We start from the raw sequence: 15,210 nt of genomic DNA, 5'->3' as shown, positions 1-15,210 counted from the left end.
TACCAAATTCAATAAGAATATTATATAAAACTTCTCTCTTAACCGAGTCATATGCCTTTTTGAAATCTATGAATAACTGATGTACTGTACCCTTATACTCCCATTTTTTCTCCAATATTTTGTACTACATTTCATATTATGCTGTGAATATCATACCATTTCATGTTATGTTTTCTCTTTTATGCTGTCATTACACTGCTGTTGTTCCAGTCCGTACATATTACATTTCAGATCTTCGTCTCCAGTGGTGTTGGTGCGTAACCACAAACCAGCACAAGTCAGTGCTTCAGTGGGTCTGGATTCCACCCTGCAGGTCATTACTCTAAATAGTAAGACAGATTTCCCTGATGGATGTTGGCTGGGAGACGAAAATAACCCCGAGGCCAGAGTGCGATGTGGCATCTCTCAATCGTAAGAAAAACTCGTATCTTTTTACAAGATAGTAGCTAGAGGATCCATTTAAGAAAGTAACAAGTGTAGATGTATGGAGAAATACGAGGAAAGTCAACATCCCTTAATAATAAACAAATACACGGAAAATAAAATACCGGAGAAGATTGCAAAATTAAAAAACAGAAGGAAGGAAGCATTAAGGGAAAGTACAGTTACTGAGCTGACTAATAAATTCAAGTTTGGAAGGTACGCTTTGTCTAGACTCACAGATAATAACATATTTGACTTAGTTAGAAATTATTTGGCTATCTTCTTTATTTCTAAATTTAATAGTTTTGAAGGTACGTCAAAAGAATATTATGAAATAAAATTAAGGAATGAAGGCTTACCTACGAGAGAGAGCTTGTATGAACTGTATAAATACTTTTGTAAGGAAAGAGGTATGGAAGAAACTAGAATTAGAGATGATTTAGATACGCTAGCTGCACATTGCAGAGTGAAGAGGGAAGTACATCTTAGGAAGGTAAACCAATACTGATGGTACCAATATTCTAGAATGAGTTGAGTCTTGCACAATAACTGAAAGCTAGTGCAAGAGAAAACAAATATGTTAATAGGTAAAACGTACAAATTGTATTTAAATAATTATATATCTTTGTGTAAAATTGTTGTATGTAATGTGTCTGTGATCTATTATATATAATAAACCAAACCACTTCCACAAACTTTAGAGGATCCATTTTCAGGCATTATAAACGTTGCAAAGTATGGTAGAGAGAACAGGAATTTTTTAATCATTGGTCTCAAAGTTGTCATTCATATGCTGTGCAGAAATTAGAAGGATTTCATTGTTAAAAATAAAATTTTACCTCCGGAGAATTTTACACTGAGGGACTCCATGAATATAAATAGTGAAAAATATAGTGGGACTGCGTTGGTGGTAATGCAGCTTATGGGGGTACCTCTTTGTTACTTGTTAGCTTAAACAACAAAATATCAAGAAAGTTATTTCATACCATGTTCATCCTCCTCCAGTCTTGACACTGAATTGCTAGCTATTGATGTTGCTCTTCAGTGTGTTACTCAAATTTCTGAAATAGTAATATGCGTTACAAGAGCGGTATGTTGAAGTTTTCATGTTCGAGAAAAAGTTTGAAAAAGCGAAACGTAGTTGAGCTTTTTTAATTTCCGAGAATTGAAAGAAAACATACCGCTCGTGTATCGTACATTATTTTGTGCGAAGATCGTTTATTACATACTGAAAGAGGAATTTCTAATTAGTTGCAATGAAATCTCCATCTTGGTTTCTGTTCAATGATGGCAAATTTGGAAAAAAAAAATAAATAAATAAAATAAATCTATCTTCAACATTGTTGCTTTAAAATGTTTTCTGTGTTTACTATACTCCAGCAGGTCGTGATATACGTCTGTCTTTTTTTCCTCCAGTCTATAAATGCGAACTTAAAACAAACGGCTTCCTTAATGTTACTTGCATCACGAAATGCAGTAAAACTTTAGTGGAGTTGTAGAGTTTACTTAATTTTTGCAAATATTTAAAAACAATAATTAACAGTGCAATTTAGGTGAAATTGCAGTGGTAAGTTTCCAATTTATAATTATTACTATATTGAACGTCTCTAAAAATAATATGTTAAAAGCCTAAAGCAGTAAAATCAATATGTCACTTAAGCGGTAAGAAGAGGGAAATTGTTATGTGTGTTTGGTTGGGAATACTGAATGTGGAATTTTAGACTTTCCGCGGATTAGTTTTGTGCAGAAACCAAGCAAATACGCATGATCTCGCACAAAATCTATTTGCATACTTACCGACTTCAAGGGGGACTATATTTAATATAATTAAATATGTACCAAACCTATATGCACATAGAATTATTCCAATTCAGAAACAACTAAGTAAACTAAAAGAACTCCAAAAGGAAATAACATTTCAATGGATACCTAGTCATTGTGGTATACCTGGATACGAGAAAGTCGATAATATTTGCAAAACAGGCAACATATTTGCAACCAAGACCTCTTCAAGTGATATCTCTATCCAATGCTTTTGCTTCAGTAAAGTCTCATTTTACAAACCCATGGATCAACAATTGGCTCTCTTCTGACAAAGGAAAAATTTTACAGTCTGTACAAAAGAAACCAAATGACCTGGAAATGTACAAAAACTTGCCCAGACATGTTCAAACATTTTTAACAAGAGCCAGAACAGGTCACATTGTCACACAATTGTACCTACACCGATTTCACATTTCTGATAATCCTACTTGTCTGTGATGTAATAATCATGATGAAGATCTGGAACACATTCTTCTATACTGTCCATCCATAAACCACAAAAGAAGTAAATTAAAATCATCAGTACCAGTTGCAGAAGACACAGCCCTGCAGTATATATTGACTACACCCCACCTCTGGCTACTAGCAACAGGCATCTATAATGAACACCGATCAAAATACCCCTCATTTCTCGAGAAAAACAACTGAATAGACTACAGTGGACTATAGTGGACTTTATGTTGTCAGCAAACAGCTGGATACATTAAGAAGATTGATTAAAATTAAAATAAAAAGAAAGTAACAAATTATTACAATTTTTGTAGAGAAAAGAATTCTGCTTCAGTTTGTTCTGTTGCATTAATACGTATTTTGATTAGAATATCTTGGAATTCATAAAAATTAACAAGTAATTATAACCTTCTTTTATAAAAAAAAAATGTAAAATATAGTAGACCTTGGTTGACTCAAATTTTGATGTATTTGCAACAATGTAATTTGGAATCCAGCCAGACGTGATAAACATTAAGGAGAAACAAACGAATGTGAGTTCATAATGAATTTTTTTTCCCTTTATGTGATTCATGGTAAATTGCAATAAACGCACAAATAGACCTCCATTTTATGCCAAACAATAATCTAGTTTATTATAAAACTCTCGTCTTGACATTTTCTAGCTGCATGTTTGATATTGTGTTCCTTTCTACTTGTATTGCATTTTCAAACAATTTAATTCCTCAGATATTCTTTCACAATTTGATTTTATATGTCCTCAGAGAAAAAATCAATAGGATAAAGTATCATTCAATTGTTTGTACTGATCCGTGGCCAAGTATGATTAGCATGCATTAAAAATCATTGCAGTTTCAATGACAAATATTATTTTATTAATTTTTCGACCTTCACTATTCTTGGTGAAATATAAAATATACGGAAAATGAAAAATAATATTTATTATAATTTTCAAGTGGAAAGGAGAAAAAAAGAGTAGATATTTTACTCTTTGGGCTATAAGTCCAGTTGACTGGAATTCAAAATGTCGCATCCAGCAGCGGGAAGAGCCCATTCCAAACTCATGTTCAACATATCCCATGACACTTTCATGTTTGCTGATGATTTGACACTTGGAATTTCTCAGGATAATGATGTTTCGATGAAAAGACAGCTTGACAACACATCGCTCAGGATAAAAGACTGGTGTGATGCCAATAAACTTAGCATCAACTCTAATAAGACTGTAGATATTCAATTTTCTTTTAACAGAAATATTACTGGCTTGTCTTCCTCAGTCAAATTCCTAGGCATTCACCTCGAAGCTGGTCTGGGCTGGAGTTCACACATAGAATATCTTGTTAATAAAATTTTCATGTTACGAATCCTCAGACAAACATTATGTTATAATTCTTTACTTACAGTTTATTATGCCCATATTTACAGGCACTTAAGTTGCGGGGCGCTTTTGTGGGGCAACCATACTTCGGTTTCTAAGTTGTTTATCCTTCAAAAGAGAGCAGTGAGAATTATTTGTGGTGATTCTTCTAGAACTCATTGTAAACCACTTTTTGTACAATTAGGAATACTTACGTTGCCATCAATGTTTATTCTCGATTGCCTTCTGTATGTTAAGCGTAATGTGCATAATCTTCCTACTTGTTCATCCATTCATAATTATTGTACCCGTTCCAGACTTGACATATATTTCAACAAGTACAAATATAGTACTACAAGCAATAGTTTTATTTCCATATCTTATAAACTTCATAAATCTTTACCATTGCATATAAGAAACACGTCATATTTTACTTTCAGAAGGATGGTGAGAAGGACTTTGATGGCAAATCCACTCTACAGTGTCAATGATTTTAGCAGTATTACGTTTTAGATACTATTTGTTTTAACCTCATGTAATTGACAAATCTGTACATTTTAACCTGATTTTATACTATTTCTTAAAAAATATTAAACCTGTTTTTGTGATTATCTGGTGATTGTATATTTATTTTTTTATTCTTACATTTATTCACATTGTAGTAGCCATATAATAAATAAATATATATATATATATATATATATATATATATATATATAATGTGACGTTGTCTATGGCTGTAAATCGCTGGATGACATTAAATTCATCAATCTATATTCATATTAACAGCAATCGCCATGGGATTACCTAACATTCGTCTACTAAAAATCACCAAGGCCAAGATATATAGGTTTTTATAAATGAAATTTGAGTCCTTTATAATTATAGAATAGCTTTTGTAGTTTTTAAAATACCGTAACTTTTATTCTTTTACAGTTTTTTAATGTAAAGTGTACCTATAACTGGCACCCATAAACACTGATTGAGGAGGTTAATTCATGATATTGAACTTGATAATCTAAGGCAAATGAACTTGAGAGATTAATTAATATAAGCTGTGTTATTTTGTAGGAACTTGCTTCACATCAACACATTCTGTCAGACTCCAGAGAAAATGGCCGTCACTTTACTCGACTACTTATTCCCACGGGAGGTGCTGGCTGTGTCTAACTTATCAGGAAAGGGAAAGCATCGTAAAAGACAACTGGATCCTCTTATGGTACTTACTACTATTTGAATTGTTGCTACTGACAGTTTTCTTTTGTATGGCTAAGCCTAAATTGGAGGCTAATTTTGTATGTATTGTATGTAACATTTCTTGAGAATGATTATACTGCATTTTTGGGTACTGATTTCTATACTACATAACATACTTTTTTATTTTTGGCTTCATTGGGTAGGTAATAGAAATCTTGTGATATTGTTGCTTGTGATCTTCTGCTGAGTATAGAGTGAACCGTTCAATTACAGCCCTTTCTTTAACTTTTTCCTTTCATTAGATAATAATAATTTCCTGCATATCTCACTCCTACAACTGATGTATTTCATGTCTGCGACAGTTGGGGTGGCAAGCGATGTTGTCACGTTTATCTCTTGTTTTCATTTCAGAATAAACGAACTTATTTTGACTCAAAATCAAATTGTGTCTAAACGACCTTATTTACCATACAGTGACAAGGCTTTGTGTTTCTTTAGTTTTGTCATACATGTTCAATATCTTAATTTCACATAATATTGTCTACCCAAATCAAGAACCATACTAGACCAAAACAATATGGCATCATTGTCTGATCTGATTAGTTGAAAGCCAAAGCCAATATACGCTATAAAATATAGTCCCATAAATATTTCATTATAACTAACGTTTTTACTCATACTCATATTATGTCAATTCAGTGCAATGTAATTAACCATTATACTAGATTAAACGAAACCTAATGTATCTAAACAAATAAATCTGTACCTAGCCGAAATTTTTCTGGTAATTTTCGATTTTCCAAAAATAATTGGTCCTAACATATATAATTAACCACCCTGAAACCGAAAATCGCTTTTTTGAAATTTTTGTTTGTATGTCTGTCTGTCTGTCTGTCTGGATGTTTGTTACCTTTTCATGCGATAATGGCTGAACCGATTTATATGAAAATTGGAATATAAATTAAGTTCGTTGTAACTTAGAATTTAGACTATATGGCATTCAAAATAATTTATTTAAAAGTGGGGTTAGAAGGGAGCTTGAATTTAATAAATCGAAATATCTCCCTTATTACTAATTTTCATGAAAAATATTACATAACAAAAGTTTCTTTAAAAATAATTTCCGATAAGTTTTATTCCATGCAAAATTTTGATAGGACTGATATTTAATGAGATAAATGAGTTTCAAAATTACAATACAATGCCATCTAAAGCGATGTAATGAAATAAAAAACAAATGACTTCGTCTATAAGGGGCCTTGGACATCAACAATCGAAAGCTATGAAACATATGGTAGCCTACAGATAATGTTTCTGCATTTCTATGAAGTAATATCGGAAGCTAAATTAACTGATTTGTATAATTAATTATTAATTCACCATTGGAAAGTGTAGTTTCTCTAGATGGGCATAATGCTATAATGTTATTACAGTAACTTCTGAGTGAATCGAGGACAGGTAAGATTAAAATAGCTTCTTATGCACAGAAAACTTGATAGGCATTCGTTTCCTGTATTTCCTAAAATAATTTTTATGACCAAATGAGTGGTCTCTGGATCAAAATGATCGCATTTTAATTTTTTCAATGCAATTTAAATTAAGTAATATAATAAACGATTTATCCTTCTATCAAACACGAATGTTCCCTGGATCAAATGTCCTATTTCAATTATGTAATTACTTATATTTATTTCTAACAGGTGCAGCGGAGCGCACGGATAAAGCTAGTAGATAATAATATATTCTGTTTTTAGATGGGTTGGATGGAAGCTCACAGAGAGTTGCTCTTTGTGGTTTCCGACTTATAAATTAAATTTTTGCTGGTCGTTTGTATGACATCTCTCACCATATGTTGAAATTTTATTATTGATCTTATTTAAATTTTGTGTGTTAAGAATGAATATTCAGTATTTCTCAGGTAACTTTCCAGTATCTTACCTGCTAAGTATTTATTTTATTTATTTAGGAACTTACCATATTTTTTTTTCCAAATAAGACCCCATAACATATAAGGATCCCCCACTCAGGGCCTAACTTTTTGAAGAATAAAAAAAAAATTGCTTTGTGTATTGGACTTTCTTACATCTGTTGAAAGACCAAATGCTGGCCAGTAAAAATAACTCACCCTTCATTGTTCCTGTCGACCTGGTTGGCAAGTTGGTATAGCGCTGGCCTTCTATGCCCAAGGTTGCGGGTTCGATCCTGGGCCAGGTCGATGGCATTTAAGTGTGCTTAAATGCGACAGGCTCATGTCAGTAGATTTACTGGCATGTAAAAGAACTCCTACGGGACAAAATTCCGGCACATCCGGCGACGCTGATATAACCTCTGCAGTTGCGAGCGTCGTTAAATAAAACATAACATTTCATTGTTCCTAAGCAACCCCATTTGAGCCAGAGACTCTTTCCTGCTGATACACATTATGATTTTTTTTTTTTTTTGGGTAGTGGAGTAGTGAAAAGCATTTATGTTAATGTGTGGAGTTCCCTGACTCTTATATCTTGTTTTATCGGAACTGGATAATATGATACATATATTTTTTTTTATTTAGATTTATGGCATTCGATGTCATTTGCTGTACAAATTCAACATCACAGAAAGGGATTGGTACCGAATAAAGCAAAACATGGATTCAAAATGCAGAACAGCATGGAAGAAGAAAATACGAGGACTTCCTCTAGGTGGATTCAAGGTCAGTACGTTATTAGTTTCGAGTGCATTTATTCTAGTTTACTGACAATCAAGATGGATTTTGAAAAGGTGGAGCCTGTAGTGATGGTTATTCACCTTAAAAGTTTTATTAAAAGAATACAGAGAACATAATACTGAGACTGATTCGATATTCATTGATTTTACAAATGCCTTTGATTCATTAAACAGGAATAATCTGAGTGATATTTAACAGATCAAATAACCTATACTGTTTATAACATTTTCAGTCAGAACTGAATGCTTGCTTACTTACAAATGGCTTTTAAAAATCCCGAAGGTTCATTGACGCCCTCACATAAGCCCGCCATCGGTCTCTATCCTGAGCAAGATTAATCCAGTCCTTACCATCATATCCCACCTCCCTCAAATCCATTTTAGTATTATCCTCCCATCTACTTCTCGGCCTCCACAAAGATCTTTTCCCCTCTGGCCTCCCAACTACCACTCTACACTATATGAATTTCTTGATTCATCTATGCTACATGCCCTGCCCATGTCAAACGTCTGTATTTAATATTCCTAGTTATGTTTGAAGAATACAATGCAGTTCTGTGTTGTGTAACTTTCTCCATTCTGCTGTAACTTCATCCCTTTTAGCCCCAAATATTTTCCTAAGCACATTATTCTCGAACACTCTTAAACTCTGTTCCTCTTTCATACTGAGAGTCCAAGTTTCACAACCATACAGAACAACTGATAATATAACTGTTTTATAAATTCTAACTTTCAACTTTTTCGAGAGCAGACTGGATGATAAAAGCTTTTCAACCAAATAATAACAGGCATTTTAATCAGAACTGAAGAGCAATATAAATGTATCTGGAATTTCTCAGTGAATCACAATATACATATAAGACATCATCGTATTCATAATCATACACAATCTCGCTCTAGTACTTGTGGAATACCCTACCCAGTGACATCTGAGACTGTCGGAATTTAGTAGCGTTCAAAAGCAAGCTTATTAAGCATTTTCTTACTGCGTAGAGTAGGTTTAATTTTTACTTAATCAATAAAAGAAATGTTTCTCTCTTCTTAACTTTTACAATAAACTATCTAGCTTTTATTAATCAGTTAATCTTTTAGTACTTTCATTTTTATTGTATTTGTAAATTTAATATTAATTGTAATTATAATTGTATTCTTAATATTGTAGTTGTAATCCCCTGGTAGAGGGGAAGAGAAGGCCTGATGGCCTTCTCTCTACTAGGTTAAATAAATAATAATATACAAGCTGAACCGTAAATAATGTCATGTCGAGATATTTGAAACAAAAATGTTTGATACAGTTTTTCTTGTTTTTTCTTCCTTTTCGAGATAAAAATTGTCTTATATGAAACATTTCATAGCATGTTTTGGGTAAGCCATTGATTGAATTCACTATATGCTTACTCAGTTTAAGAGAGCAGTGTATTATGTTAATAAATGATTCAAAGAATTTTAGTTTTGTCCTTCAAGTGTGCAGAAATTTCATCTGCACAAATCTAACTTTTCGTTCTAAAAAGGAATTTTACAATGTTACATTTGTTCGGATCAAATTTCTGCATATTTAAAGGACAAAACAAAAATTCTTTCTATAATTTATTATCATATTTATTACCATAATATACTGCTCTCTTAAATTGACTGAGCATATTGGGAATTAAATCAATGGCTTTTATAAAACACGTTATGAAATGTTTCATATAAAACAATTTTTATCTCAGGAAGGAAGCAAAAACGAACGAAACTATATTAAACATTTTTGTTTGAAATATCTCGAAGAATAACTCCCTTAAATTAATGACATTACTTACAGTTCACCCTGTATAACTGCGTGAGACAAATCTGTGTTCTTTCTACAATAATAAATGATTCTTAAAATTCTGGAGACAGGGTCATCATGCAGGAGTTTATATCCAGGACAGTATTTGCTTGCTGGCACTCTTAGATGATCATAGCTATACTTGTTTTTTTGGAAGATGGGACATGACAGTTAAGCAGCCGAGCTTGGAACTACAGTGCTATGTTGCCAATATTGACTACCATGCTGTCAGCTGATGGAAGCCATAGTCGTGACGCTGTTATTCCCGGCGTGACTCCTCCTCTTCGCTTATGCCTTAGAAAGTGAAGGTAGATAGTATCGTTCGCCATTTTTGTTCTTTCGTTGCCAAGCTACCAGACGAGGAATCTATTTGCCACTGTAGCTCCTATGGTAATAAATCAAACGCACTGTAATTGAGCAAATAATTGAGCGGAAAATAACGTCATTGTGTGCTTTCTGCGAACGCCAACGAAAGAGCCAAAATGGCGGACGATTATATTAAGTATTTATCGAGCCTTAGGAAATGCATAACGTCATCATCAGTGAATGACAAGACGCACATGTTTAAATGTAGTCGACCTGCAACGTTATTGGCTGCCGGAAATAAGAGCGACGGGACTATAGCAATTGACGTTAAGATGGCTGATGTTAAAACATTCATTGACAGTTCACACGAAGGTAAGAAAACAATACAAAAATCGACAGAGAATCAAAGACGAAACGTACCAATGCTAACACTGTGTGCACAATAAATGTCGCCAAGAGAGCTATTAAGCACTCGCCACGTGGGAAAGGTAAATTTGGCAACTCAACTGTTGTTACCATAGCAACAGACCTACCATGCTATGTGACATTCAGTTGTTTTTCCGATCGCAACGCTCCTGTCATGTCCCATCTTTCAAAAAAACAAGTATAGGACCAAAGATGATATGCAATTTGCAGAATGTAGTTCATTAGTCAGGAGCTTCAAGAATTTAATAAAAGATAAAACTTTATAGAATTTATAAAATCAAGGCAATTGTCAAGGCTGGGACATGTTGGACATGTGCCCTATGAAGTTTTTCATGAAAAAAATGGTTGGAATGAGGAAACATTGAAATTTCCTTAAATCTCCTGCAACTTTTTTTATAATTATTCTGAATCTTGTGAAAGATATACTATAAGAGGAAGTGATGTCATATCTGTGGATGAATTGCAATGTTTAAGGTGAATAGTATACTATTGTGATTTTTATTTCTTAACTAGAGCGCGAGTCATAGTGACAGTCCTTCTCATCAGCTTCATCAAATCATCTCAGAAGATGGTGAATCACTCATTGTTGCTGCTGATTCATATGTGGGAGATGACTCAGTTGAAGCATTGGAAACACAGGTTTGTGGACACTTGTAATAGTTCTCAATTTAAGTTCCCATACTTTTCCAACGTAAATAGGACAAAAATTATGAATAATGTTAGTTGGAGAAGTTTGCAAAGGATATTCAAGAATATTAGCCGAACTGCCAGGGTATCAGCTTTCCATGTTGGTAACCAGGATTTGAATCACATGGGCTCAAAGTGAAATTTGTGGTGGACAAAGACTGTGCTAGTTGTAGGTTTTCAGAGGATATTGCCATTTCCTCAACTGACATTACACTATTGCTCCATTAATCACCACCACCATCATCGTGTGGTGCTAATAGTTCGCCTCCCATGGCGTTTTGGAACAACACCTATGGCAACAAAAATAACTCATAGATGGGGTCACTTGTGTGAAGTACCTGCCACAGTTCATAAAAAAAATACGAGTAAACAAGGGAGGAAAACTTTTGGCAGTTTATATCTTGTCACACAGCTTCATGCTTATATCATATTTGAATCAGGATGAAGAATGCCAGAAATTTATGGAATGAAATGTAGGATGATCCATTTTAAAAACATACCTTTGTTTTACTGTTAATTTATGTAACATCCTATATAATTGCCAACTACTCAAAACAGTAGACTTTGGTCAACCCTGTAATGTAATATATTTTTTTTTTTTATTATTATAAGTATAGATATCTATTCCTGTACTGGCCCAAATCTAGTATGATCTCGAATGTGATACGACCCCAAGTTTTCACATATTCTGCATAAAAAAGCAACAAAAATATCTCAATACAATAAAATATTATAGGATACAAAATTTTCAAGTTTTCAATTCCAGTCTTCAGCAACATCCTCTTGTGGTTATAATTGTTATTGTTGTTCTACTTTCCCTTTAGACTGGTAACCTTCCCACAAAAAGTCATCCTCACTCTCATCCATGTTATTAGGGCCTTATTCATAAACGAGACTTTGGATGAAGACTTCCCAAAGTCGAATTTCGTAGTAAAGTTTAACTTTGTTAAAAGTCCTATTCATAGACAATATTTCTGAGAATTTGACTTTGACTTTGGTAAGTCGAGATTTGACGATCTTTTTCTAATGTTGGCAATCAAAACACTGCCTTCTAAACGAATTAAATTAATAGATAGTTGAAATAGAGTAGGCATTGCCACAATCAAAGCAATCTTTGAGTCACAAATCAATGAAACAATTGAACATCGGTACATGTTAAACAATTATTGTTAACCGTTCTTGCAGCTTTACGTAAGAATAATATTATTCGAGGGCTTATTGTGAAACTAATGTAAGTACAAAAATTTATATTTTTAGGTCTTTAAACCAATCGATAATAATTTGTTCTTCTACCTGGCTACAAATAAATCGTAACTCAGTTCGAACAGTTTTGTATATAACACAATTCATAACTACAAAACATGATGGTATAGTTTATCTGAAATAGTATTGCCTGTTAAGAATTTTGTTGTGAATAAAACATGTAGTTATGTTTCACATTAAGCCCTGAAATGATTTCATTGTAAAATAATTTTGTTGTGAAGATATGGACGATAAGATTCCACTAATGACAGACTATGAAAGAGACATACTGGGTGTTCAGTTCAAAATGTGTCTTGGCTCGCTGTATGCCGTCACGTGGCTAGCTGATGAGCCTAGAGAATTCAATCTTCCTACACTTCCGCAGCTCAGGTGTATAATCTAAGAGGCAGAGAAGTTGGCTAGCAAGTACGGCGTTCATTCTGAAGAGTACGTGCCGATACGTATGGTAACGCCGGTAGTGGCAGGAATGTGAACTGTTTGGAAATACGTACTGTCGGGATATGGGGAGAGGGTTAAGACGATTACTTACGTATTTGTTGACATTAACTTCGACGGTCAACATGGACACGGAGCATTTGATTTGTGTTGTGGAATGTTACAGTACGCAACCGATGATAACAAATACCCTGCGTACGACTTGCCAGCGCAAAACACAGTTCGAAAGAGGTTATGGTAGCACACAGACCGTACAGACCGCCATCTGTTGCTACGACGTTCAAGTTATACCGTACATGTTCTCAAGTTCAGATTGAAGAACGCCTTAAATAATAGGCATCTTCTCTAACATATAAACTGAAACTCGCTTCAAATCGGTGACCCAACAACAGTGACGTCATGACACACTTTGAAATGAACACCCGGTATTATCCTGCTGACAGTTGGCAGAGTTATTCTCTGCATGTCTGTAGAAACTACTTAAAAATTATCTGAAATCAATATGCAAAAAAAATTCTTATGATGACTGCAAGGATTATAAATTAATTGCATTTCCAACTGCATAACCTATCCTCTATAGAATTAAATAATACGATTCAATATTAAGCTATTAATCCTTATCTATAGCATAAAATCGCGATGAAATAAATTGTATTATTTATTGGTGGAAGAGATAATCCTCTTTGATTATTCATCAATGAAAGTTGAAACATGAGGATATCTAATATGGTCTATTTATCAAATCTGTATCTTGATTTGAATTTATAATCTATAATAATACACTAAGGAACATGGGCAGCTTTAATAATCTCCTGGAGTCTTCAATATTCTCGGCAAATTCAACAATTTCCCAGATATCAGTCATTTTCCTTATGTCCACGAACGTAAGTCAAAGTCAATGTCTAGATTTTCGGCGACTTCGAAGTAAAGTCACGATTAAAGTTTACTTTCCTCAAAGTGTCAATTGTGAATAGGAAAATGGTGACTTTGTACTTTCCAAAGTCAACTTTGGTCCAAAGTCTCGTCTATGAATAGAAATTTGGCACTTTTCAAACCCTTCTCAATTGAATCACCTGTACAGTCCACATGTTCTGTAAAGAAGAGTTCTCTTACAACTAAAAAGGGCTAGGCTGCGCTTGTAATATGAGTACGATCTTCATCCAAAAACCATAGTAATCATCATACTAAGTTTGGATCATTATGGTATATTTTGTAATAATGAAAAACTTGTTTATATTCTAATTATATTTCTCATTAGACATTAATTATTCCGTTCAGGTGATTCACACATCGCAGGGTGACATCAAGGTTTTACATGCAACACCTGAACAACTAGTTCGTTTACAAGAAACACATCAAATTCAAGTTTTAAGTGAAGATCAGATATTACCAGTAAGTATGAATATAGTGTTTTCATTATTTTATTGTTTGCGATGATTTTATAGCTAGAGAACATCACTGAACATAAATATTGATTAAAGATTAAATGTGAAACGAATCAATAACTTAGGTTGGGATTACAATCAACATTCGTTTACGTTACATTACGTTACGTTCATCCGTACATTGAAGTTCTACCGAACGTTCAGAGGTTGTGTACCAGTATTATGATCGAAGTTAGTGACAACTATAACACACTGCCAGCCATAATGAGTACCTACTGAAATGCACATATCGTACAGTCAGCTAACGATAAAATGATAAAAAAAAAAAAAATAATAAAACTGGAAGGTCCGGGGTTCGATCCCAGGTGGTGACAGGATTTTTTCTCGTTGCCAAACTTTCAGAACGGCCCCGAGGTTCACTCCAGCCTCCTATAAAATTGAGTACCGGGTCTTTCCCGGGAGTAAAAGGCGGTCAGAGCGTGGTGCCGACCACACCACCTCATTCTAGTGCCGAGGTCATGGAAAGCATGGGGCTCTACCTCCATGCCCCCCAAGTGCCTTCATGGCATGTTACGGGGATACCTTTACTATAGACTACTAAATAGCTGGAGTAGTACGAATTACGGATATATTATTTATGTAGTAAAACTCCCTTTACTTCGGGTTAAAATAAAATAACATATCTAAAATAATGTAAATAAATTATCAAAGAAATACAAAAAAATTAGTTGATGCAAAGTTCGAACCTGGGTTCAATTGAGGGCCGTTTTGCAAAACTTGCTAACTGCAAAATTTGCAAAATTGAGATTTTGATGGATTCGTTAACATAAGGCAGGCCTCTACATGATGTTCAAGGCAGCTTAGTAAAATTGGATTATTTCTCTTCACTGTAGTGTGTCAAAGTGTGATCGTTTTTTCAAAACTTGCTTTCTGCTATAAGT

The 15,210-nt window shown here is 33.9% G+C and overlaps 1 protein-coding gene across 2 annotated transcripts in view; it reads left to right on the top strand.

Annotated features, from left to right (window-relative positions):
- Positions 1 to 15,210, top strand: part of LOC138690999 (protein BANP-like) — a 40,470-nt gene that overhangs the window by 11,108 nt on the left and 14,152 nt on the right. Inside the window, exons 3-7 of one of the 2 annotated variants that reach the window (XM_069812630.1) lie at positions 232 to 411; positions 5,126 to 5,273; positions 7,803 to 7,943; positions 11,013 to 11,138; positions 14,163 to 14,276. In XM_069812630.1, coding sequence (XP_069668731.1) covers positions 232 to 411; positions 5,126 to 5,273; positions 7,803 to 7,943; positions 11,013 to 11,138; positions 14,163 to 14,276 — 709 coding nt within the window. Of the gene's footprint in view, positions 1 to 210; positions 412 to 5,125; positions 5,274 to 7,802; positions 7,944 to 11,012; positions 11,139 to 14,162; positions 14,277 to 15,210 lie in introns of both variants that reach the window. The other variant, XM_069812629.1, reaches the window with a different exon arrangement.

The sequence above is a fragment of the Periplaneta americana genome, chromosome 16, assembly GCF_040183065.1.
Source record: "Periplaneta americana isolate PAMFEO1 chromosome 16, P.americana_PAMFEO1_priV1, whole genome shotgun sequence".
Classification (NCBI taxonomy): domain Eukaryota; kingdom Metazoa; phylum Arthropoda; class Insecta; order Blattodea; family Blattidae; genus Periplaneta; species Periplaneta americana.
The sequence above is the reverse complement of the archived record's forward strand: the minus strand, read 5'-3'. Positions and strand labels throughout refer to the sequence as shown.